At 41.1% G+C, this 27,264-nt stretch overlaps 1 protein-coding gene across 1 annotated transcript in view; it reads right to left on the bottom strand.

The window, feature by feature from the left end:
* MAP1LC3A (microtubule associated protein 1 light chain 3 alpha) overlaps positions 1 to 25,553 on the bottom strand; it is a 40,116-nt gene extending 14,563 nt beyond the window's left edge. Inside the window, exons 1-3 of the mRNA XM_060772325.2 lie at positions 25,540 to 25,553; positions 24,813 to 25,306; positions 1,495 to 1,550 (exon numbers count right to left, since the gene is read on the bottom strand). Of these exons, the coding sequence (XP_060628308.2) occupies positions 1,495 to 1,550; positions 24,813 to 25,306; positions 25,540 to 25,553 (564 nt within the window). The remainder of the gene's footprint in view (positions 1 to 1,494; positions 1,551 to 24,812; positions 25,307 to 25,539) is intronic.
* Between the last annotated feature and the right edge of the window lie 1,711 nt (positions 25,554 to 27,264).

Genomic DNA, 27,264 nt, shown 5'->3' with positions numbered 1-27,264 from the left:
AAAGGAAGGGAAAAGAAAAGGGAGGATAAAGACAATGTCAACAACACACAATTCAGATTTCAACTAAAATACCAAAAGGTACTGTATTCTGAGAATAATCAAACTACCTACAAAGTTACCTTTTTGCTCTCTGAACCATTTTTTGCTGCAGTCTAAGGGCCCTTCCAGATAGGCCCTATATCCCAGGATCTGATCCTAGGTTTTCTGTTTATCCCAGATTATCTGGCAGTGGGGACTCATATAATCCAGGTTAAAGCAGAAAACCTGTGATCAGATCCTGGGACATAGGGCCTGTCTGGAAGGGCCCAAAATAAATTATTAAAAGCCAGTTTGAAGATTGTCAAGTTAGTCAACATGAATTCTCAATCAGAATTTCTCATGCGAATTTGCAACTCTACAACTTCTGGGTCAAACAAACTAATGTGTAATTTGGATGAAAGAAAACCACAGTACCGCACCTACATTTTTAATAGCCCCAATTTTTCTCGCCATTTAAAGAAACCTGGGGTTGCTTTGTATACAAGCAAAAATCAGCAAAATGATTTTTCTGACTCAATATTTTGTAATTTGCAGACGCGGAGGGGATTATTGCATTTTATCTTTGTCCTTTTGTTCCAGTGAAGTGAGTAGAAAAAGAGGAGACTGCTTTGTAGTCTGGGAAACTAATGATGCGTCTTTCTAAATGGTATAATTAATGTGGTTTGACACCATTTTAACTGCCATGCATCAATGCTATAGAATTATGGAATTTGCAGTTTGGTGAGGCATCAACACTCTTTGGCAGATGTTAAGACCTTGCAAAACTACAACCCACTAGGATTCCATAGCACTGAGCCATGGCAGTTAAAGTGGCATCATACTGCAATAATTCCAAAGTCTTAATGTACCATCAAAGGCTTTATGGCCGGAATCACTGGGTCATTGTGAGTTTTCGGGGCTGTATGGCCATTTTCCAGAAGCATTCTCTCCTGACGTTTCACCTGCATCTATGGCAGGCAACCTCAGAGGTTATGCGGTCTGTTGAAAACTAGAAAAAATGGGGTTCCAAAGATATATAAACCCCATTTTCCTAGTTTCCAACAGACCTCACAACCTCTGAGGATGCCTGCTATAGATGCAAGCAAAACGTCATGAGAAAATGCTTCTGGAACATGGCCATACAGCTCAAAAACGCACAACAACTCTCTTAATATACCCTTACAATTTTATTTAAAAGAAAGTAGACCCTCTGAATCTGGAGACTGTTGTAAAATAATACAACAGCCAACAAAGTGGTATCTCTAATCACTAAAAATAGTAAGATGGACAAAGTGTCAGTGTAAGAAGAAAGGTGAATAACATTAGTAGGTCCAAGAAGGGCAAACAGGCCACAACTCCTTGTGAAGAGAAACAGCAAGGTATAAATAAACAGGAGGAGGAGGAGAGGCAGCAGCAGCAGAAGAAGAAGAATTCACAGACATCTGTATAAAGGGGTATATAAAGCTTTATACTCACAGGAATTTTGTTTGGATGTTGTTCTCGGATCTGCTGCACCTCTTTACAACGATCCGCTGTGGAAATGAAAAACAGGATTTTAGGAATCTAAAATACTCATCTTTCAGACCTCTGCAAGTCTTAAGGAAGGCATCTTCTGGGGACACTGAGCAAGATTGCACAAACCACAATAAACTGGTAAATATATATCTACTATGCTAATAGGCATGCTTAGTATTCATATAGCAGCATTTCCTCCCAATGCTCAGATCTCTTTAGCTAAGAAGTTCTGTTCAGACTTTCATCAAGAATGTGCAAAGAAAAATATGCCAGCTCCACTCAATAATTTTACTGACACTATCATTCTCACAGTCTACTTGGCCCAATTGAAGCAGAAGTTGTATGTTCAATTTAAATGTCCTGGAGTGACACCTAGATGCTTTTGAAACATTTAACACCTTGCAAAGAAACATGAACCAGTCTTTCTGTTCTGTCTACATATTTACTGCATCAGTAGTCGTAGCCTTTCAGGATTACCTAGAGATCATATAACTCTTCTCATTTCCAAAAGGGAGATCTGCATAAGAGCTGGTTTCCATCAACTACTCTGCCTATAGTTTCTCACATCCACATTTTCCTATTTCTAAAGACCTTCAGCCATTCTGACTGTTCCATGCTATAGCTCCCCGACTACTTATACATGTCATTAGGTTTGTAAGTCATGAATGTGAGAACATGTCGATTTGTTAAACCGCCTTTCCCAAACAATAGGAAGCATAAATATGTCAAAACTCCCAGTAAGGTAGACAGATGACGAAGTGCAGAGGTGCTACAGAAGCCAACCCATACCTGTTTTCTTTCAGACATATTGGACTCCAAGTCCATAGTCCCACAACCATGTTCCTATGGAATTATAGGAAATGTAGTCCAATAAAACTGCAAGGAAACAGGTTCAGTGAATATGTGTCAGAATGATGACATAGACATTTATTACTGACCTCCATATAGCTAAAACCACACATTATTCACATTGTCAATGCCATAAATACTGTTTATTTTTATAACAACACAGAAATAAAACATTCAGAAAAAAAGGCAGGAGTAAAGCAGAATCGGTTACAGCCAACCACCCATATCCACAGATTCTGTATCCATGGATTAAACCATAGAATAAGTGAACATGGGGCACATTTGAAAACACATGGCTCATATAGTTGCAAACGGTTGTTTTGAATGTTCTCTTTATATGATAAACCCAGTTTCCCTCCATATATTGTGTGATATAGTCTCCAGATATAACACCAACTGGACCTGTTAAGGAAAACATCACAGCTGCTTTTTAAGGAGTGTATTAACAGTCTTTTCAGCTTTGTTCTGGTATGAATTTCTTATCATTTCAGGATGAAATTAAGATACTTATACTGTACTGATTTCATTAAATATTAAATATTTCATTTGCCAATAGTCCTTGGTGCCAAACTAGTTTTAAATAAACTGCAGATGGAGTGAGAAAAGACTCCCTACTAACTTAAAAAATATGTTTTTGCATGTGACAAGTCCACAAATATAAGATAAATTTATCCCCACCGTAAAGGCCACTACTGTTTTAACGTAGAAAGATACTGGGTTTGTCCAAGACATTTTGCTTTCTAATGTGAAAGATAAGGTATATATTCTGCCCATTCCTTGTACACAAAGCAAATGGGCCGGAAGCAGTGGGGTACTCCTTGGAAATAAGTGGTGAAAAGAAGTGTTGCTGAATCTACCCTTCACTATATATGTATCTACAGTGTTCCCTCACTATTTTTCGTGGATTCGCTATTTCACGGGATTTTGCCTACTGGCAATGATGGAATGTGGAAGGGGGTTTCACCCTCCCCCTCGGGAGAGAGACAGCCAATAATAAAAAAAGAGAGAGAGGAGATACAAAGAAGTATGTAACTCACAGCCTTATAAGCCCTTCCTTATAGCTAGCAAAAAAAAAAAAAGTGCTTAGTGCTTTTAAATCTCTCCTAGCTTTTGCCTCACCCTCGGAATGTGATATATGTATATGTATATGTGTGTGTGTGTGTGTGTGTGTGTGTATATATATATATATATACACACATGTATATATATGTGTGTGTATATATATATATATATGTGTGTGTGTGTGTGTGTGTGTGTGTGTGTGTATATATATATATATATATATATATATGTATATATATATATACACATGCTATATATATAGCATGCCTACTTCACGGATTTTCACTTTTCGCAGGTGGTCCTGGAACGTAACACCCACAATAAGTGGGGGAATACTGTACACTTTTATTCATCTGATGCCACCGCATCAGATAGTATTTAAAACTAACCCTTTGCAGACACAATGTGGCACATGATACTACAGCAACTACCATTTTTTTAAAAAAAATGAGAGGCACACCTAGTGTGTCAGTAAGGTTACACAAACATAAACTTAGCATCACTGAACCTCTGGAATTAAACAAATGTGAAAGTCTCGATACTAACCACTTGGTGGATTTTTTTGTCAGATGTCTTAAACCAATGAGCCACAAATCACCCCAACTGATGTGAAAGATTATCTGGCACACACACAATACAATCTGGAAAGCCCCCAAAACACACCTGGAACTATCTAGGCTACAGAAACTATACAAAATGGGCATTTCTTGGTTTCCGCATACTCCTAAAAACAAGCTAAAGATCCCTCCATTAGAACAATGTTCCATCCCTATGAAGTGAGCATAAGTGGCAGCCAATTCACACTGAAAAGCTCTACCAAGTTCAAACTACAAACAAGTCAAATCAAAGGGAGAATCCCTACTATCTTGAAAAATATGTTTTTGCATGTGACAAGTCCACAAATGAGCATCTGTAAAATAGAATGAGGACTACAAGGGAAGAATCTGATAACAACAGGGATTAAATCAATTGTGTTCTCAGGGTTTAACTTTTACACAGGAAGGGATTATATTAAGATAAAATGGAAAAGCTGGCAAAGGTTAAAGAGGAAGGAAAAATATCCACTGGATTACAGGGCATGTGGATATTATGTCAAATTTACCCCTTTTGGATGCTGCTTCTTTACTTATGTGTTGGAAGCCACAAACTTCAAATATTCATACTAAAATAAACGGATGGCTGGGAAGGTAGATAGACTCTAAGCAATATATGAGAAAGGATATATCCCATGTATCTTCAATATATGGGTGTGGAGATATACAAGAAAGCAAGGAAGGCATGGAGGAAGAAGACAGGGAGGGCAAAGAAGTGTGTGTGCCTTCAAGTTGCCTGTTTTATTTTTAGGCAAGGAATATTCAGAGGTGGCTTTGTCAATTCTTTCCTTTGAAACAACGCCTACAACATGTGGTATGTGTTGGTGGTCTCCCATCTTAATACTAACCAGAGCTCACCTTATCTAGCTCCCAACAGTAGGTGGCTTTATGCTATTTAGGCAAAATGTATACTTTAATTGTACTTTTAAGTGTACGTGGACATTTAGAAAGAACTGGCGTAGTTGTTTGTGGGAAGCAAAGGTGTCGAATTTCTGCTCAGCCATGGAAACTACTGGTGACCTTGGGCAAATCACACTCCCCACTTCAGGGAAAGGCAATGGTAGACCCTCATTGACTAAATATAGGCAATGAAACTCTATACTATCGACACAAGTCATAAACCACTTGAAGGCACACAACAGTAACAATAATAATGGCATTGAGCTACATCACATCTCAGCAGACTGGGGAAGAATATGATCAGGTGACCTGCATGCCTTATGATCCTGTTGTTCAAGTGATTAAACACTGATAGACAATTTCAAGGTCCCAGTTCTTCCTTCACAGGGTTGTCTTCACAACTGGTACTGGATGGCTTTAAATAGAGTAGAGGTGGCAACCCGTTTTCGCCTGAGGGTTGAATTCAAAGAAGTTCTCATGTGTCACATTCCAGGAAATGTGGAATATGGGTGAGCCCAAAGACAAAAGAGGTGTATGTGAAAAATACAGCATACTTTTGCTTTAAAGTTCTTATTTTTAGTAATGAAGCCTTAGAGGAGCCATTCTGATGTTTCAGAATGGTGGTGGTGGGGATTGCGCAAAACCACCAAATGACTGTGAGAAAGGTGTTGCAGAGAAAAGGGCATGACCACTTGGAGAGCCCTAAATGGCCAGAACAAGCATCCGGGAGGGGCAGATTCTACCTAGTTCAACCTGACATTTCACATATCTAAAATACAGGACATCTCTTAACACAGAACTGCCCTTTGACAGCATTTCCTTTGTAATATAGGATATTTGACTATCCTGAGTGAGACTGTTTGAGAAGGAATAATTCTTGCCAGAACATGGGGTGACATTTTGGACCTATGTTTTGACCGAGGCAAGAGTTAAATAATGCCATCACCATCTAACATATCTCACTGGTTGTCAGAAGGCTAAAATACCACTTGATGAAAGAACAGCAATTGATATAGATGACAAACTTTTGGTTTGTTGCTCAGTAACATGAAAATAACAAGACACTGCAATGATGAAAAATCCAGAATCAATAAGCAAGAATGCTTCTCTCTCAAATCAAACGGCCTTATACTGCAAGAACCTTCACACTGGGAACAGGAATTTGACAGAATAAAGGCTACAAATTATATCCACTGAGCTATAGAACCTACATCTATTCAAATTCTCTAAATCAATTCCATTTGCTTTTAATTTTACTTTTCATTACAGCATTTGCAAGCTTATCACTAGCATAGCCTTTGGTTGGCTGCTGGGAATCAGATGCTGTAAAGTGTTGTTATTGTGACCTTCAACTCATTTCCAAGCTATAACCCTAAGGGCAATCCATCATGGGGTTTTCCTGACAAGATTTGTTGGATGGCTTTACCTTTGCCTTCCTCTGAAGCTGGGGGTATATAACTCGCCCCAGGTCACTCAGAGGGTTTTGATGCCCAAATAGAATTTTGAACCCTGTTCTCCAGAGTCATAGTCCAACATACTGGGTCTCCTTTGATAAGTACTCTAAGATAAAGATAAATTTAAATAGATGCAAAAACATCCCCAAACAAAATAGCAGTCAGTGCCTCCAATTTATTATTTCCTGCCCCAGTAAAGGTGACAGGAAGCAGAAGATCAGAAGGGTGTTTGCACTGGGAATTCATTATTAACAGCAGCGGCAATAACATTTTAACTTTGCTCAGTATCTGTAATCATTCTCTTACTCTCAAGAAAGGACAACCAGTTCCCAGAAAACAAGGCAGAAGGTTGCCTCAACTTGCAAACAAGGCAAAAACATTTTACAGACCAGGGCTTGCAAGTGGGTTCTTTATGGCCAAAGCTTCAAATTAATTCTGATTATTTTATTTAGTCCTTTAAAGGTGTGGAGTCAAAGCACTACCTGTAAAGTACAATATGGTTTTTTACATTAAAATAATCTCCCAAAATGTTAAATTAGAACTAAGCACCTGGACTGTAGATAACCCATGTTGTTATTGTCAACAAAATAGTTCATCCCAGGTCTATCACAATACAATCTGAGTGATTCTGAACTCTCTGTTACTAAGAAAGGATGGGTATGGTGAGCTCACTTACTCTCTTAAAAAAACTAAACTGGTCAAGCATTAGGGATTATTCTTCTGGCCACAGGACCTCTAGAAAACTCTTCCTATAAATTCATGTAGAAAAAGAAACATTTCTGGTTTCAAAAATAATAATAATTACTTTTGATTTTCTGCTAAGAATGAGGTATGGGGGACACAATTTTGCCCAAGAAAACAATCTTGGCTCCCAAAAATATCATTCTCACCCCTGGTTTAGAGGTCTCTATGAAACTTACAATGTTCATGTTTTCAAAGTCCCCATTAGAATAGATACACTGAATGAAACAGGACTTGTTAAATGCAGTTATGTAAGTCCAATTCATTAAATGGGTCTACTCTAAGATAAACAAGGGATTTATCCTCATGCAACTGAAACCAGCCCCAAAATTCTGCAAACAGGGATAAACAATGAACCAAACGAACATAACACAAATCTTGGTTTCTGAATGAACATAAAGTTGGGCATTTCAGAAACAACAGCCAAGCTGAAACAGTCAGATGGGGGTAAAAACTACTTGGCTGGTTGGTCCTTCCTGGAAGAAATATTTTATCACTGCTGCCAAAAAAACTCTAACTAGGCCTTGAGATTGAAACAAAACAAACCCCTCCAAAAATGAAGCAAAGTCATTTGAAATAACTGAATTAAACCCGGCTCTCTGCAATGTTCTTTTTCACAGAGTCAGGGAGGAGAGAGGGAAAGATACTCCTAAACCTAAAAGTCTGGTAAGCAAGACAGATAATGCCAAGATGAATCATTTGCAAACATACTCTAGCTAGAAAGTCTCCAAGTCAACTTTGGCAAATATCTGCCCATCACCCTTCGCGAGCAACCAGATGAACAGCATGACTTAAAAGCCTTCACCTTGCACTTTAAATACAAGCCAGACTATATTTGTTGTTGTTATTGTTGCGTGCCTTCATGTTGTTTCTGAATTATAATGACACTAAAGCAAGCTATTACAGGGCTTTCATTCATTCGGGTGAGGTTGGCAATTGCTGCATCTTCTCCAAAGGCTGAGATAGTGTGACTTGCCCAAGGTCATCCAGGACTTTCCACAGATATATAAACCCAAATTTCCTAGTTTCTAACAGACCTCACAACCTCTGAGGATGCCTGCCATAGATGAAGGCAAAACATCAGGAGAGAACGCTTCTAGAACATGGCCATATAACCCAAAAAACCTACAACAACCCAGTCATCCAGTGATTTTCAAAGCTAAGCAGGGATCTTCAAGATCTTTTTAGATTACAGTATATGCAGAATCCCCCAGTCAGTCCAATTAGTAGTTAGTGGATTCAAGGGACCGCAGTCCAAAAGTAACTTTCTCAAACTCTAAATGAAATTACTGATTCATTTGCTAGGTGTCTAGACCCGGGGTGGCCATTTCTGACTCATTGTCTGCAACATGGCTAAAGATCCTCTGCTCATCAGTATAATTCGGTTTGCCCAGAGGTGCATTATTAGACAGACATATGCCAGTTAGTCTGTAAGGTAGGTGCCAAATTGCCTCTAGGACTATGATATCAAGCCAGCTAATTGCATTTCCACCCCCATTTGCCAAAACTTTATAGACACTGCACTGCAATCAAGGAAGGATAGCTGGTAGATCAAAGAATAGACCATTATAGAAGCTCATTTAGCTGCCAACAAGAATGATTAAGGGATTCAAAAGAGGCAAATTTGAGAATATGGATTTAACCTTTTTACATTGCCTCTTTTATTTTCCTGAAGAAACTGTTAAATTACTCATATCCTTTTGTAAACTGGCTTATGTCACTAATAGATGCTTTTCTTCATGCTTCACATTTTTCTGAAGTGTGGGACTAACAAAATTAAACATAAGTGCCAGAAAAATCAGATGTAGCTAAAAGTTTTTTTCAAGAATATAGCATTAAACTATTTATAGAATCAAAACTATTTTAAAAAGTAAATGACAAAACATTGAAGAGATACACTAAATGAAAGGCCATTAACATATAAAACAATATGTTCTCAAAAGCCTGCTGGAATAGAAAATCCTCCATCTTTTCTCTGCCCCGGAGTGTGGTGGAGGTTCCTTCTTTGGAGGTTTTTAAACAGAGGCTAGATGGCCATCTGTCAGGGGTGCTTTGAATGCAATATTCCTGCTTCTTGGCAGGAGGTTGGACTGGATGGCCCATGAGGTCTCTTCCAACTCTATGATTCTATGATTCTATCTGCCAGCAAAAGGACAGCAAAGAAGGGGTCAATTCAGCCTTGCTAGAAGTGGTCCAGAAGAAGGCCTTGTCGACATTCCCACTGTAAAATGCCTGTGAAGGTGGTGGGATCAAGAGAAATAACTCCTCCAGTGATCTTAAAGCTTTGGTGGGCTCACATGGGAAGATAGACACCTTCGGGCAATCTGGACCCAGGGTGTATAGGGCTCTATGGGTGAACCCCTGCCTGGGAGAAAGGTGTGGTATAAATACAATAAGCAAAGTAACAATGAGTTGTTGAAGCTTTCACGCCAGAATCACTGGGTTGCTGTGAGTTTTCTGGGATGTATGGCAATGTTTCGGAAGCATTCTCTCCTGACATTTCGCCCACATCTATGGCAGGCTTCCTCAGAGGTTGTGAGGTCTGTTGGACATTAGGCAAGTGAGGTTTAAATATCTGTGGAATAGGGTAGGAGAAAGAGCTCTTGTCTGCTTGAGGCAAGTGTGATTGTTGCAATTGGCCATCTTGATTAGCATTTAAAGGCCTTGCAGTTTCAAAGTCTGGCTGCTCCCTGCCTCGGGGAATCCTTTGGCAGCCAGTGTCCCTGATATAACAAGGTACTTAACTATAACCTGCCCTAATTAGCAATCTGGAGCAGGTCTTTCGGCCAGCTGAAGATTCCAAATACTCTTCACAGGCATCCCTTCATACAGGACATTATATTAATCCAAAGAGGATGTAACTAAGGCATGTGTCCCCATTGCAAGTCAGGGATCCTAGGAATGGGAGCAATTACAGTAATGATTTTAATTGAGGATTTAGATAATCCGTCTAATAGCTGGTAAATTGTGATTTCTGGAAGTTGTCAGTCAAAACACCTGGTTGAGAACCACTGCTCTAAAATATAGCATATAGTACCTGGGATTCATTGGTGGTCTCTCATTCACTTACTCATCATCACTATCATAGGCTAGTCTCCAAGTGTAGAGTCTTGGTGGTAGGACCACAAATGACTGTAGAGAGACCTATTCTGGCTCCGCATGTTCTTTAGCAGAGAGGACATTGGTTTCCAGATGGAAGGCAGCCCTGGCAAGGGTTTGCTTGATGCACCTTCCTCTGGGTATGTTTCTCCCTTTTGCCCTCTATTAATGTATCTTCAAAATGCACAGCACTGTTGGTAACAGCTGAACTCTAGTTAGAAAGCTCGAGGTCCAGGATTTCCCAGTTCTTGGTGTTTATAGCACACCGTTTAAGGTTACCTTTAATCCCATCTTTAAATCTTTTTTACTGTCCACCAAAATTCTGTTTTCCATTCTTGAGTTGAGAGTGGAGTAACTGCTTTGAGAGACAGCGAGTGTGCATTTGGACAATGTGGCCAATTCATCGAAGTTGATGGTGGAGGATTATCGCTTCAATGCTGGTGGTCTTTGCTTCTTCCAGAATGCTGACATTTGTCCGCCTGTCTTCCTAAAAAAATTGCAAGATATTTCAAAGACAATGCTGATGGAATCATTCCAGAAGTTGAAAGTGACGTTTGTAGACACGGTCCATGTTTTACGGGCATTACGAACAAGGGCAGGCCCTGTTTAACTTCCAAGATCTGTCAGGATTGGGTGACTTTAGGATATTCAGACCTTCCAAGAATTGTTCTTGATCAAAAACAAGTTTAATGGGTTGATTTCCAGATTATATAACATGGGATAAGCAAATTCAGCTCCCAACTTCTTCACATGTTCAGGAGAGGGATGCAATCTAAAATGTTAATCATCTCTAGAAAACTCAAGGCTTTCTTTCATCAACAAACAAGTGATCATGAAAACAGCAGGTGGTTGTTTTATCTGGTGTTCACCATTCTGTGGAGAACACAGTGACCGGTGAGTAACCTGTGATGACAAATCAGTGGGGCTGGGACATCTTGGGAAATCCTTTTTCTTGGTAATCTTCCCCAATATCTGACTGCAGTAAAGAGGTCAAGAAAAGAGGGAGACAGGTGTGTACAACAGAATTTTATAAGAAGTAAATCCATCTGTGTACACTGGTGGACATATGGAGAGGAGGAGGAGGAAGAGGAGGAAGATTCACTCAATGCCCAAGCCCTAATCTTCATATTTTTATACCTTATGTATACAGTAGCCAAAACATGTAAAGCCAAAAATACATGACATTCTACAGGAGGAACAATACAAAATACTTGAAGGTTTGGGCTTATGTGTTCAGACCTGGTACATCCCATTAAGTGATCTTGGGACATGCTATATTCTCTCACCCTCATAGGAAGGCTAAGGCAAACCCACTCGGAAAACTCTTGCCAAGAAAATCCTGTGACATGATTGACTTAAGAGTCGCCATTAGCCCGAAACAACCTGAACGCATAACAACCAAATAAATCACTGAATGCAAAAAGTGCCAGAGCACAGTCATGGGTATGCTCTAATCCAGAGCTGATCCTATAATTAGACATAGTGAGGCAACCAACTCAGAAGGGTGCATCTACTTAGTAAAATTACTACAGTTTGACACTACTGTCAATGCTATGGAATCTTGGGAGTTGTAGTTTGGTGAGGCATCCACACTCTTTGGAAAGGAAGGACTAAGACCTTGTAAAAGTACAACTCCAGTGATTCCATAGTATTGAGCCATGACAATTAAAGTGGTGTCAATCTGCATTAAATCTGCCATGTAGATGCACCCCAGGTCACACTCTTGCAAATCCTCCTTCTATTAGAGGACATAGATTTCATCACTGATGCCCAATCAGTGAGCTCTTAAACCAGGCATGGGCAAACTTTGTCCCTCCGGGTGTTTTGGATTTCAACTCCCATAATTCCTAACAGCCTACCGGAAACAGATGTTATGAAGGGGCGGGGGAGAGACTATGCTATCATCAGTACTGAAGAAAGAAGACCCTCTTAGTCCAGTTAGCATTTGTACATGAAGTTATTTCAAGCAGCAACATGCCTTGGGTCAACCTGATCTTAATCCCCTCTCTACATGCTCACCTGTACAGTCCACTTTAGGTCAGCACAGAGCTATAATCACCATGTTCAGATAAATGGCACTAATTTGACTACACAGTTGAATGGCTTAAAACAAAAGTTCTAAAGTTCAGCATCAAAGTCTGTTAAGTAACTTTAGTAGTTACAGTCTAAGAGGCCAGGTAATTCTAGGGATTAGTGACTGATTAAATAAGAGGAAGCAAGGTTTAGGAGGAAACAGGTGACACTGAGCAATTCGAAATTGTGGAAATCCAAACAGACAGAGAAGAGCACCAGAAAGAACTCTCCAGACAAATGAACAACAAAATGGTACTGGTACTTTAATGGTATTTAGAACAATGTTTCTCAACCTGGGGGTTGGAACCCCTGAGGGAGTCGCAGAGGGGTCGCCAAAGATAATCAGAAAACACAGTATTTTCTTTTGGTCATGGGGGTTCTCTGTGGGAAGTTTGGCCCAATTATATTATTGGTAGGATTCAGAATGCTCTTCAACTGTAGGTGAACTATCAATCCCAGCAACTACAACTCCCAAATGTCAAGGTCTATTTTCCCCTATCTCCACCAGTGTTCACATTTGGGCCAATTGAGTGTTTGTGCCAAGTTTGGTCCAGATCCATCATGGTTTGAGTCCACAGTGCTCTCTGGATGAAGGTGAACTACAATTCCAAAGCTCAAGGTCAATGCCCACCAAACCCTTCCAGTATTTTCTGTTGGTCATGGGACTTCTATGTGACAAGTTCAGTTTAATTCCATTGTTGGTGGAGTTCAGAATGCTCTTTGATAGTAGATTAAGTATAAATCCCAGCAACTACAACTCCCAAATGACAAAATCAATTCCAAACAACCCCATCAGTATTCAAATTTGGGCTTATCAGGTATTTGTGCCAAATTTAATCCAGTGAATGAAAATACATCATGCATATCAGATATTTACATTACAATTCATAACAGTAGCAAAATTCCAGTTATAAAGTAGCTATGAAAATAGTTTTATGGTTAAGGGTCACCACAACATGAGGAACTGTAGTAAGGGGCTGCGGCATTAGGAAGGATATAGAAAATCAGGCTAATTCTGTTTTATTAATACCAATTAAATAACAAAAAAGTGACCAACCAGGAGGGTTCTTGATTGAAAAAAAAAGAGACAGCTTTAATAAATGACTAAGTTAATTACCGCACAGCGGTAGGAGAGAACGGTGTCAGGGTTTATTATAAAAGAAACTAAGAATAGCTAACATCAGAATGCTCTTATAAAATGTATGAGGTTACCACATAAGGTAAAGGTTTCTTCTTGGCATTAAGTCCAGTCATATCTGACTCTGGGGGGTGGTGCTCATCTCAATTTCTAAGCCGAAGAACTGGTGTTGTCCATAGACACCTCCAAGGTCTATGGCGTGCTGTTACCGTCCCATAAAAGTGGTACCTATTGATCTACTTACATCTGCATGTTTTCGTACTGCTGGGTTGGCAGAAGATGGGGTTAACAGCAGGAGCTCACCCTGCTCCCCAGATTAGAACCGCCAACCTTTCGGTCAGTATGTTCAGCAGCCCAGCGGTTTAACCCGGTGCGCCACCAGGGCTCCAGAGGTTACCACATATGGAACACTAAATATTTTTTTAAAAGTTCAGGAACAGGGAAGTGAACAAGCAGAGCAAACATGCAAAAACTTAAGATTTCTTGAAAGCACAAGATTAAAAGAGAAAGACGCATTATTGAAGACAGACTGTAGAAAGGTTCTTTTTGTACTACAGTTCTCAAAATCCATTCCTAATACAGACAACACCTTTTTGACTAAAACTCCAATGTTGGCTATGGCTAAGGGATTTTGAGAACTGTTGTCCCAAAATAGCTTTGCCAAGCCCTGATAATGTCTTTCTTCTTGCTAGAAACATGATGTTGGACTACTTAGACCTTTGGCTCTTGAAATGTTATTACCATGACTGATTCTGGAACTGTTCTTACAAATTAGGATCAAAAGCCATGGAAAAGTTTCTGGTAATTGTTTTTAAATGGGTGCCACTATGGTATCAAAAAATATCATTATTCAGCAGATCTGCTCAGGACTTAATTTCAAAAGTGATTCAGGCTTCCACAAATATCGCTGTATGCTTTCCCACACAAAAATATTTATTTGGCCTATAGTCCTGGACACAGCTGTGTGTGCAGAAGTCATGTGGCAAAACAGATTGCATAGCAGTAGTTCTGGGCCAGATTGCAAACTGATAGTTGAAGACAGGAGGAAGGAACCCAAGAGAAAGAAAAAAACACATTCAGACTTCTGTAAGGACATTATGGGGAAAAGCTGGGGTGGCATTTCATTATGCTGCTTAAAGGCCCCATCTACACTGCCCTATAATCCAGTTTCAGAATGCAGACTAACTGTATTGGACTGGATTATAGGGCAGTGTAGACTCATATAATTCAATGAAGTTCAATCTGCATTATATGAGTATACACCAGTGGTTCTCCACCTGTGGGTCCCCAGGTGTTTTGGCCTACAACTCCCAGAAATCCCAGCCAGTTTACCAGCTGTTAGGATTTCTGGGAGTTGAAGGCCAAAACATCTGGGGACCCCAGGTTGAGAACCACTGGTCTACACTGACCATTATTATGTAGCAGTGTAGATGGAACCTTTGACATGGAATGTTAAACCTGTTCTAGCGCTTTAGTGCTGAAGAGGGCAATTTTCTTGGTGAACTAAGAAGAAAAAGCATTTGCAAAAATGGATGTGTAATTATTTTATTACTGAAATCTAATATTTTCAAAAAGAAGTGGGATGAGCACTACAGTCTGTTTTGATCTTGTACACTGTAGTATCTTAAAGTAATTTTTCTGCTGTTCACCTCTGCCACAACTTCATCTCCTCTTTTGTTTTTAACCTTAAGTGCATTCTTAAGTTGCTGTTAAGGAACTGTTTTGATTCAGTTTTGTTCCTTTCTAACTATTGCATTGGCAATAGAGTCTACACTGTTCTATTGCCAATGCTATTGTGCACCATACTGTGTTTCCCCGAAAATAAGACACAGCCCTATATTTATTTTTCCTCAAGAAGACACACTATGGCTTATTTTCAGGGGATGTCTTATTTTATTAAGTATGGTACAACAATCTGCATTTATGGGATGATATCTCTCTGGGCTCAGTAGCAGACTGCTTGCTGAAGCCTTTCCCCTGGTGTTTGTGGTAGTGGGGGGGGGGGGGGTTAGAGAGACCCACAGACTGTTGCTGGTCAGTGCTGGGGAGCAGTAACTTTATTGGTGTTTGGGAGGGAGGGGAAGAGACCCACAGACTATTGCTGGTTGGTGCTGGTGTAGAGAGACCCACAGTGCTGAGTAAAACGTCAGCCACAGCTTTACTTCTTCCCCCTGAGGACACACAATACCTGAAGCAGAGTGTTCTGTTCCTCACTTCACTGAGGAGACTATTAATTTCACTTTCTGTGTCTCTGTCTATGCCTCAGGTTGCAGAATGCATAGAATGGCCAGGACCTAAAGGAGGAGCCGACCATGTACCCTGCATAGCCATGCCTATCACTATGTCTTATTTTCGGGATATAGCTTATATTGCACAAATGCTTAGAAATCCTGCTATGGCTTATTTTATGGGTATGTCTTATTTTAGGGGAAACAGGGTAGGACAAAAGATGCATCTACATTGTAGAACTAATGCAGTTTGATATCACTTTAACTGCCATGGGTCAATGCTATGGAATCCTGGGATTTGTAGTTTGGTGAAACACCAATCTTTTTGTCATAGCTGGCTAAAGACTGTAAAACGACAACTCTGTAATTACATAGCATTGAACCAGTTAAAGTGATATCAAAATGCATTAATTCTACAACTTAAACACACCCAAAGTTACAACCCTGCAATTTTTTTCTGCTATTAGAAGACACAGTTGACAGTCAAACACTTTCAGTCCTCAAAATTCTCATGACAGAATTGTCATTAGTCAGAAACAACTTGGAAGGCACACAACAGCAACAAAAGAAAACCTAACAAAAAAAATATGGACTGCATCCAATATCCTGCAATATATGCTTTCCCCAGAAAAATAAGATTGTGGAAAAAAACAAATCCCAACTGTGAGAACACCAATGGTTTAAAACTAAAGGGATTGTGAAAGCAGCAACATTTGTATCAAGGACATCTTGCAAAATTTTGAGAGATTCTCTCTAGGAACTTTCCTTCCAACTGTCAACAAGTTCTAAACTATGTTTCATGAAGTGATAGGCGAGTGTTTTGTAAACACTGATTCTCGTGACTGTTGATGCTGCTCCTGCTTCCCTTCTGGGCCTATCCCACATTGCCGCACACTTTGTGCAGATGCCAGGAGAGCTCCTGAATTCCAGCTATCTTTCTCTGCTCTGCCTTTTAAAGGAGAAGAAGAAAGCATGCCCTGCTTTACTTTCTCTAGAGAGAAGTTAACAACACAGATGGTAGGGCAGCTACTACCTCCCTTTGCTTCCCAGAAAGTATTTAACAAACCAGTCAGCTGAGGGAGCAAAAAGGGCATATGGAAAATAAGCTGAAAGGAACACGTAAGCGGCGCAGCTGCCTTGCCTGACCTCGCCATCCCAACCCCCTGCTATTTGGAGGCTATTTTAATCCTGTTTGCTTTTAAACTGGTCGGCTGGGGATGGTAGGGGAGGGCATCTGAAGTCAGGCCAAGTGCACCACCCTTCTCCTATTTGTCCCGCCCCTTGGCCTCTAAAGCAGCTATCCCGGGCAAAACCACAGCAGAAACTTTGGAGAGGATTGGAGAAACCAAACGTCCAACTCCTTTATGTTTTGTTTTTCTGGAGGACGTCAGCAGATTAAAAGAGGTGGTGCAAGTAGACTCAAAAGCACACCTCAGGGTCACAAAGAACTGACAATGTTTTTATGTCTGTTAATCATTCCTGATTCTGTTCTTGGCAAAAGGGTGGGTGAGTTGGTGTTCTGTAACAACAATAACATTCAGGACTGGCTCATCAAGAGTCAAGTGAGCGTCAGAGTTAGAAAACAGGCAGCAACAAAGCAACACGTGATTGCATAAGAGTACCATTTCTATGGTGGTTAAGGAGTACAATGTTCCTTACAATCTGCCTTGTTTGTTCCCCACAATAATCCTGGAAAATGTCCTAGATACTCATGTATAGGTGTATAAATTTTAATCAAAAATTGAACAACCTCCCCCCTTCCCAGGTTAACTTATCCACATGCTAATGTAAATGCTGCACCTTAACTCCTATCAAAAACAAATCACCTTTTTCTCTGAATTGTGGTGAAAAGCAAGTGCTTAGTGCATCCTGGAAAGATCTAAAATAAGCACCAGACTCCTCTATTCTCTCCACTGTAACACAGTTTTTGACTTTTTCTGAATGCCCAGATGGGAAAGGGGCAACAGTGATGGGGTGGCTGCCCCCCTGAAGTAGCATTAGTGTTTCCTTCTCTACATAAATTGACTTTCATCAAGATCCAAAATTTTGGACCCCAAACTAACCCTCAACTTATACATGAGTATATGTGGTAGGTAATGCAGGATTCATCTCTTTCCAGTTGTTGCTGGAATGGTACCCTTACCCAGATTTTCCTGATAGTTTATTTACTTTTAAGACAGGCAGAAACTAAGCAGATGATATTTTCAAAGCCACTGTGTTACAACTGTGGCTTTGTTGGAACTAAATTTATTTTTATTATGATTATTATGATTATTATGATTATGATTATGATTATTTTAACTGTAGAAGTTCTCTCTGTCATATATTTGTTAAGAAATAAGAGAAATACAAAGGATGGGGAGGAAAGATTGCATTCTCAGAATTAGTCTGTTTCAGATATCTACTTAGAGCTTTTTGAGTTTATAAGTAAGCTAAGATTTTAAGCCATGCCAGGTCCTTACACCATAGGGATTCGGAGGAGGTCTGTGTCCTCAAACAAGTTTGCACAATACTTAGTGCTCGAGGCAAGCACACAACAACCAAGGTAACAGTGTCATAAAACACTGGAATAGCAGCTATATTAATTTAAAGACATACCACAAGCTTACTCAGAAGCTACCTACTGGAAATCATCTTGCAGAGGAATTCAGACCTTCTCCAACTTCTTGTTACAATATCACCAAGACCATCACTAAGGGTACAGCTGTCAGAGTGACAGAATCAAGCACGAGATCAGCTCAGCACTGTAATCTCATTTTTTCTGGACAGCCCAAGCCAGCCGGTATATTTAGTCGGAGATACTGCTGAGCAAGAGCACAAGTATGGTCCTGGCACTGGGTGATCTGAGTTACTAGATAGAATGTTTATTGGGATAAATAAATTAAAAGAAATCTACTTGATGCAAATATGTGCCAATGAGCTTGGACCTGCAATCTGTTAACAATCTAGCAATGCCTCAATATAATTATTAATAGAATTGATTTCAAGCATGAAAAGAGGATTGTTCTTATGATACTGTGTACTGGATAGTGCCTGACTCTGATGAAGAATATCCAGGGCAGTCTTGAGACATTTAGCTTTCTGGAATAGCATGGAACTCAAAAGTTATTTTGGCACAAGGGTCAGAAGAATCTCTAAATAACCTCACCACTAGGAGTAAACATGAAATAATAACAAAGGAAATCGCCATCAATCTGCTTCCTTTTCATGAAATCTGGAACCCACTGCAGGAACGAGATGCCTCACTCTCTCTTATGCTGGGGCTGTTCCAGAACATATCACACACCCCTGCACTTTGCACTTAATAATGGCTAATTCAACAAGATTGTTTTGACAGAAGAAGGAAGGAACCCTCACTAAATATCCTAGCAAGGAAGTCTGGAGTGAAAGGAAATGAAAGTAGAGATCTATGGTAGGATCTTCCAAACTTTAATGAGAAATTTGAAAGAAAACACATCTTTGCAATAACACATGGTGAACCTAGCCTTATCTGTATAGAATTCCATTTCTTAATTTCTCAAAGCCCATTTTTCCCTAAACATTATAGCAGAAGTTAAATTACTACAGAATATAATCTTTCTACTATATTTTACGATCTAGGACAGTGGTTCCCGACTTTTTTTTTTACTAAGGTCTACTTGACCAGGGACCACTTGAATAGGGACCACTCTCTAACATTAGTACCAAAAGGGTTACACATTGGTTTTTGGTCAACTTTAGATTTGGTTTGGTTATTTCTGGTAATGACTCATAAAATTGCATTGAATAGAACACATCAGCTCTAGTTTCTGATACAGAAACAAAGCATGTCAGGAGATCTGACCACAGATATGCCATCTCACATCTACTTTAACCTCAAGTAAGAGAACACTGGAGTCCGTGCATCTGGGAGTGCTTTTTCTCTCTTCAATTTCTGATTACATTCAATGACATGATTAGGATGCTAATCCAACAGCTGGCATTAGTTATTCCTTTTCAGCCTCTAATTCAGCATCTACAAAATTAGGAAAGAACAATCTCTCAGTCACAAAGATCTAAAGCTGAAAAATTATAAAAGCAGCCCCTTGTCCAGTTATTATGAATGGGTGAATGCCTCCAAGGCAATGGGTCAAGACAGTTTTTATAATGGGGGTAAAATAAATTCTCTTCCAACTGTTATGTATCACAAATAAACAAAAAAGCCCAGATTGTTCTGGCTACGATAGAGATTTACAAGATTATGAACGTTATGGGATGTATTGAAAGAGAGAGAACATTGTCTTATTCTCATACAACACTATAATTCACCCAGTGACATTGAGAGGTAGTAGGGATGCAGGACAAAGGAAATGCTTTCTTATAATGAACACATAATTCTCTGCCATGAGATAAAGCAGTCTTCTTGAATGCATTCCTGCATGGCTCTTAAGAAGGATTAGAAATGTTCATGGCACAGCTCTGGAGACAGAAAATGTCACAGCAGGTTAACCACCAGCTGCAGTAAATCTTTCCAATCAAAAGGCTGACAGAAGTCCAGGTTGGAGTGAGCTCCTGGCCTTTAGCCCAGCTTCTGCCTACCTAGCAGTTCAAAAGCAAAATGTGAGTAGATAAATAGGTACTATGTTTTGTCGAAGGCAAACCTACAATAAATAGGTACTGCTTTAAAGCGAGGAGGTATTTAAGACACCCATAAGAAAATGCCAGAAAATATCAGCAAATCGATCAAGGAAGAAGGTTACAAACAAAGCTCTTCAACAGGGGAGATGAAGCACACACCCCTCCCCCATGGCTGGAACCAAGCACAAGCCTCCAAGATGCTGAAGACAGGAAAAGCCTACATATACCTCTATCAGTATCTACTTACAATTGTCTGTCTTGTCAGTGTACAAACAGCATTTAATGTTTGCCGTATATGTGTTCTGTGATCTGCCTTGAGTCTCCTTTGAGAAGAAAGGAATATAAATACTGTCAATAAATAAATAAATCCACTCTTAAAACTAATGTATGGATATGTTGACAGTTTTAGAGTTATAGAGATGTGTGTCAGTTAAACAATTGTTGTCTAAGTATGTCTATGTTTATGTACTCTTTTTGTGTGTGTTTTATTGTCAAAAATTTCATTAACGTGTTTCAAAAAGAAGAAATGTTTGTGGTAGAATCACAACAATTAAATATATATTCCATCTTCAGAGACAATTTATCTCTGGTGATCTGTTTAGTGGGTTCTGTATCAAGGGATTTAAGACAGCCATGGCATTAAAATATGTGTGGGTGTGGGGGGATCCAAAAAGCAAATTTTGATTTTGCTATTTTATATAAGGTTCACAATTTTACTATACTATTGTATATAATGGGACTTCAGCATCTACAGATTTTGGTATCCACAGGGGATCCTGGAATGGGACACCAAGGGGCCAATGTTATTCTGTTTAGTCATTTGTTTCTATAAAAGTGAACGTTAAATTTGTTTTTAACCTAAATCAGTAGGGGTTTTATATGATGTGTTATGTAAATTTGTTATGTAAATGTATATTGTCATTGTTTTATATGCTCATGCACTTTGTTGTATTTTATGTGTGTTACACTACTGAGTACTTTTGTGAGTTGCCCTGATTACCTTTGGGGAGATGGTGGCGTGGTGGTGGGTTATAAAAAAAGTATTATTATTATTATTATTATTATTACTTTGAAAGAAGTGTATGTAATACATTATAGTACTGTTTATCTTTTTGAGAGCCCTGGTAAACAAAAAAAAAGCCATTAATACTTTTAATAATAAGCTAAATAGCTAGCCACTGTTGAAAAACTAGATACTTGATGAAACTTTTGTCTGAGCTAGTGTTTTTGTCTTTTGCTGTGTTTTTTTAATGTAAACCAGAAGCATTTATAGTGTCACATGGAAAAGGCTGCAGCACAGCATTTTTCATTACAAAAAAGGGACAATAATGATGCCCATAATACTCATCTTCAATAATCTGTACTAGCATTCCATTTATTTCTGACTTGAGTTCCAAGTGCAGGACCCAAGGCAGGGAGTACAGCATGTGTTACTAAAAGCTGTCCTTAGAAACTATTATAAACATAATATAACAATATTATGCAGCAACTATAACAATCTACATATGAAAACAAACTAAGGATGCTTTGACATGCAAAAGATCCCTCTAAACTTGCATCAGACACAATGCAGATCTTCTGCATGGTAACACTGTTTTTAACAAAGTATAACAAAGTAACAAATTAATGGTATTTCAACAAACTAAAAGGAAAAGCAAACCTGGTAAATAATCTTCTGAAGCATCACAAACACAACAGTTTTACAGCTGAACACTTTAAAGCCACTCAACTGGTTCTTCGAGTTGCCATTTGAAAGCCCATAACATTCAATTTTTTAAAGTGAAAGAAAGTGGGGGGAAAGGAAAGCTGCAATACGGATGGATTGATTTCCTAAAGGATGGTTACGCCTTGAGTTTGAGCAAGCCTCTTGATGACTGGGGCTCTGGAGGTCCATATACGCAGCCAATCAGAGCTTTCCGAACTGTATCAGACACATTAGTGTGTTAGTTGTGTGCATCACACAAATGTAACAAGAAACATCCAAGTCTATAAGAAATATGCAAAAAATATCATTTAAAATATATAAATGAAAGACTTTTATGAGATATTTGTTGTCAAAGATTTTTATGGCCAGAATCACTGGGTGGCTGTGAGTTTTCTGGGCTGTATGGCCATGTTCCAGAAGCATTCTCTCCTTACGTTTCACCCACATCTATGGCAGGCATCCTCAGAGGTTGTGAGGTCTGTCGGAAACTATGCAAGGGAGGTTTATATATCTGTGGAATGTCCAGGGTGAAAGAACTGTTGTCTGCTTGAGGCAAGTGTGAATGTTGCAACTGGCCACCTTGTTTAACATGTAACGGCTTTGCAGCTTCAAAGCTTAACTGGTTGCTGCCTGGGGAGTCCTTTGTTGGGAGGTGTCAGCTGACCCTGATTGATTCTTGTCTGGAATTTCCCTGTTGGGGAACCTCACAACCTCTGAGGATGCCTGCCATAGATGTGGGTGAAACATTAGAGAGAATGCTTCTGGGACATGGCCATGCAGCCCGAAAAACTCACAGCAACCCAATTTCATAAGATATGTTTTGTCCCCATACATTTCATTATTACAATTTATGTATGTGTCTGTGTTTCTTGTTCGTTTCACTTCTGGTTTTCTTGGAAAACTGAATTACTGTGTTGCGAAATGATGTCAGTCTAAAAATGTTCCACTAACATGAAATTTATGCTCTCATAGAATCATAGAATCAAAGAGTTGAAAGAGACCTCATGGGCCATCCAGTCCAACCCCCTGCCAAGAAGCAGGAATATTGCACACAGATTCTCCTTCATTCCTGAATCACAAAACCAAAGCACTAAGGGCAAACACAGAACAAGAGGTTTCCATCTGGGAAAAAGCCAGGCCACGCCTGCTCTCGCCAACTGCATACAGGGAAGATTTCTAAGCCGTGGTGCTGCTGGTGAAATGTCTCAAATGCCTGTGCTCCCACAAAGCACTTGGCTCCTGCTAAATCTAGGTGGGGGTTTCTTTGGCTCTGAAGCAGCCTTCCAGCTCCACTCTCCGAGCTCATCCCTGCAGCGGCTTGGACCACACGAACAGGGTTCCTTCCACTTGCAGGCAATGACATCACCAGCCGGGCGGCTGCTGCAGAGGCAGCTAATTACCTTTGGCTTCCTTCCTGCCTCCTTGCCCTGCCTGGCTCAGCAGCAGGAAACCTGAACACTGAAGCAAAACAAAGAGTCAACCTGGCCAGTTGCTCCTCCCCCTCTGATCTGGGGAGCTCAGTAGTTTTCCAAGGGGTGGGACATCCACAGTTATTTGAATAGGGAGTTTCAGGTTACTAGGGAAGATGGGAAAGGCAGTCAGCAGCAGCAAAAGGACACCATTTCTCTAGTATTGTGAGGAATTGGTGCTCAGTTCTGAACTAGAACCAGGACGAACCTTCCTCTCACTTGCCACACTAGAACCAACTCTATCTGGGTTATCCTCGCCTCTAACCAATAGGCAAAAGGACGAGTGCACAACCCAATATTTGCCTTTTTTGAAGTATTGCAAAATATTTGGTGATATGACTGGAGTGAAAACAAAGACATTGCAAAGCACACTGTTTGGAAAGGGGCACCTTGAAGGGTGAACACGCCTCTTCTGTTCCTCCTGTCACTAGGCATTCCCATGGCAAAACTAAAGCTCAGAGGGGCTTCCAGAAAGGTGGGGCGAAAAAAAAGGCTTGCTTAGGCAAGGGGTTCCTCTGAAGTAGTTTTGCCAGTTCCTTCCTGTCTAGTGCAGGTATGGGCAAACTTAGGCCTTCCAGGTGTTTTGGACTCCAATTCCCACCATTCCTAACAGCTTCGGGCACTTTCTTTAAGTGGCTGAGGGGGGAAAGGAAGGGGCCTGAGGCTGTTAGGAATGGTGAGAGCTGAAGTCCAAAACACCTGGAAGGCCCAAGTTTGCCCATGCCTGCTCTAGAGCCTATAGCACTTGGGGGAGGGCCTTCTTTTGGGACTGCCACTCCCATAATCTCCTGCTTGAGTGAAAGTCCCCAAAGACTTCCAAAAGTTCTAGCAAGCAGCATTTATTTGGGAGGAAAGGTCAAGGCAAGATCTTATCTCTGCTTTCAAGATGCCTAGGGACTTATGGCGATCCCATGAATTTGCATAGGGATTTTTTAGGGTAAGGAATACTGGTTTTTCCAGTTCCATGTCCCAAAATATACCCTTCAGCACCTGGCGTCCCTTGGCGGCCTCCCAATATATATACACTACAGCACTAAGAAGAAGAAGAAAGAGGAGGAAAAGGAGGAAACCAAGCGCCCCTCTGTGCAGCGCCTCTGGATCCCTTTGCGCCCCCCTTGGTCCACCCCCTTCCCCCGACCAGAGGAGCCCCATTTTGTGCCTTTGGCTTCCTCAGGGGGATTGGGGAAGGGCGCGGGGGCAAGAAGGGGGCAAGGCTCCCTTTCCTCTTCAAGCCACGGCTGTTTCTCCAAGGCCCCCTCCTCCTCTCCATGGCGCCGCGCTGCCTTCCCCAGGGCCTGGGTGGGGAAAGGCACAGAAAGGCTCCCTCTCTCTCTTTCTTTCTCTTTCTCTCCCCGCGCTCTTAGGGACTCACAGAAGCTCCGCCGCTGCTTGAAAGGCCGGTCCGACGGCATCTCGGTCCCGGGGACTGGCGAGAGAGAAATGGCAGGAGCTTCAGGAAGGCTCACAGCGCCTTCGAAGAGCGCAACCGATCGGGAAGCCTTGGCGACGTCGGGAGCAACAATAGCAGGTGCCCTCCAGAAGCGCTCCCACCCTCTCCAGCTAGGCCTGCCTTTCCTGGCCCTCCTCTGCTCCTCGTCCCTCCGTCTGCTCGGGTCAACTGAGCTCCAGCGCCTCTCTCCCGAAGCAGCGGCGGCGGCGGCAACAGTGACTTCATCGGCAGCCTCCTTCCAGGGGGAGGCGCCCGGTCCCGCCCCTTCTGCAGTGCGGCCTCGGGGCGGCTCTTGGCAAAGGAGAGGCCGATGGAGAGAAGGGCCAGCCTCGCAGGAGGAAAGCGGGCAGTCGCAGAGAGTGCCACAGAGCAGGGGCAAAGGGCAGGCACCTTTAGCCACCCCACTAGAGGGCTTTCTATGGCTTTATTTACTTATTTATCGTATCAGAAGAGAACCCAGGGTACAGTTGGACTGTATTTAGGAACACAAAGTTTACAACTTGGCATTATACTAAATGTCCTTTTGACCAGAAGCTGGCCACTTGGAGTGCCTCTGGTATCACTCTGAGGAGGTCCTCCATTGTCCATGTGGCAGAGTTCAGGTTACATTGTAATAGGTGGTCTGTGGTTTGCTCTTCTCCACACTCACATGTGGAGCCCCATTTCTTAAGGTTGGCTCTGCATCTGGTGGTGTCAGAGCGCAGCCTGTTCAGCATCTTCCAGGTCGCCCAGTCTTCTGTGTGCCCAAGAGGGCGTTTCTCATCCGGTCTCAGCCACTGATTGAGGTGCTTGGTTTTCTAGGTTCTTGTGGGTTTTTTCGGGCTATAGAGCCATGTTCTAGAGGCATTTCTCCTGACGTTTCGCCTGCATCTATGGCAAGCATCCTCAGAGGTTGAGAAGGTCCTTCTCAACCTCTGAGGATGCTTGCCATAGATGCAGGCGAAACGTCAGGAGAAATGCCTCTAGAACATGGCTCTATAGCCCGAAAAAACCCACAAGAACCTAGTGATTCCAGCCATGAAAGCCTTCGACAATGCTTGGTTTTCGCCTGCCACTTTTGGACTCCTCTTTGCTGAGGTGTTCCTGCGAGTATCTCTGTAGATCTTAGGAAGCTGTTTCTTGATTTAAGGCATTGGCATGCTGGCTGATATCCGAACAGAGGATTATTATTATTATTATTATTATTATTATTATTATTATTATTACTTTATTTGTACCCCGCTAGCATCTCCCGAAGGACTCGATGCAGCTTACATAGGCCAAGGCCTCAAAACACAATACAACAATACAATACCTAAAGCAAATTAAAAACAGTTAAGCAGTATGAACAACAACAATAAAACAATACATCAAGACACTATAAAACTGGGCCGGGCCAGAGTAATGGGTACAAGATTAAAAGTGCTGATGTGGCAGGAGGTATGCAGGATTAAAGTAAGTGCAGTGTGCAGAGTGCGGCAATCTTAATTCTACTAAAGTGCTTCTAGGACTTGGTATTGGAGATTCCTAATCTGAGAAGGCACATCGGAATAGCCAGGTTTTCAAGTTCTTTCTGAAGACTGCCAATGTAGGGGCCTGTCTGAGATCTTTTGGGAGGGCGTTCCAGAGTCAGGGAGCCGCCTCGAGTCCCCACCAAGCGCACTTGTGATGCAGGCGGGATCACGAGCAGGGCCTGCCCAGATGACCGAAGTGATCGTGTGGGTTCGTAGACGGAGATGCGGTCACGCAGGTAGGGTGGTCCCAAACCGTTCAGGGCCGTTGGATGGGTCAAATATGTTAATACAATATGAATGGGTCCCGTGAGTACACACTTATTTTGTGAAATACATTCATATCCTGATAAAACATTTATTTTCAGTATATGTAACTTTCAAATCCCTACAGCAGCGTTTCTCAACTTGGGGGTCGGGACCCCTGGGGGGGTCGCGAGGAGGTGTCAGAGGGGTCACCAAAGACCCATCAGAAAGGTGGAAGGTGAACTACATCTCCCCTAAATCACTTTCAATTCATCCCAAATCCCTCCAGTACATTCTGTTGGTCATGGGGGTTCTGTGTTGGAAGTTTGGACCAATTCTATCATTGGTGGGGTTCAAGGGACTCTGATTGTAGGTAAATTATAAATCTCAGCAACGACAACTCCCAAATACAAAGCTTTAATTTCCCCAAACCACCAGTGTTCACATTTGGGCATATTGAGTATTCTTGTGAAGTTTGGTCCAGATCTATTATTGTTTGAGTCCACAGTGCTCTCTGGATGTAGGTGAACTACAACTCCAAAACTCAAGGTCAATGCCCACCAAACCCTTCCAATATTTTCTGTTGGGCATGGGAGTTCTGTGTGCCAAATTTGGTTCAATTCCATTCCTGGTGGAGT

Source organism: Anolis sagrei, chromosome 4 (assembly GCF_037176765.1).
Source record: "Anolis sagrei isolate rAnoSag1 chromosome 4, rAnoSag1.mat, whole genome shotgun sequence".
Classification (NCBI taxonomy): Eukaryota; Metazoa; Chordata; class Lepidosauria; order Squamata; family Dactyloidae; genus Anolis; species Anolis sagrei.
The sequence above is the reverse complement of the archived record's forward strand: the minus strand, read 5'-3'. Positions and strand labels throughout refer to the sequence as shown.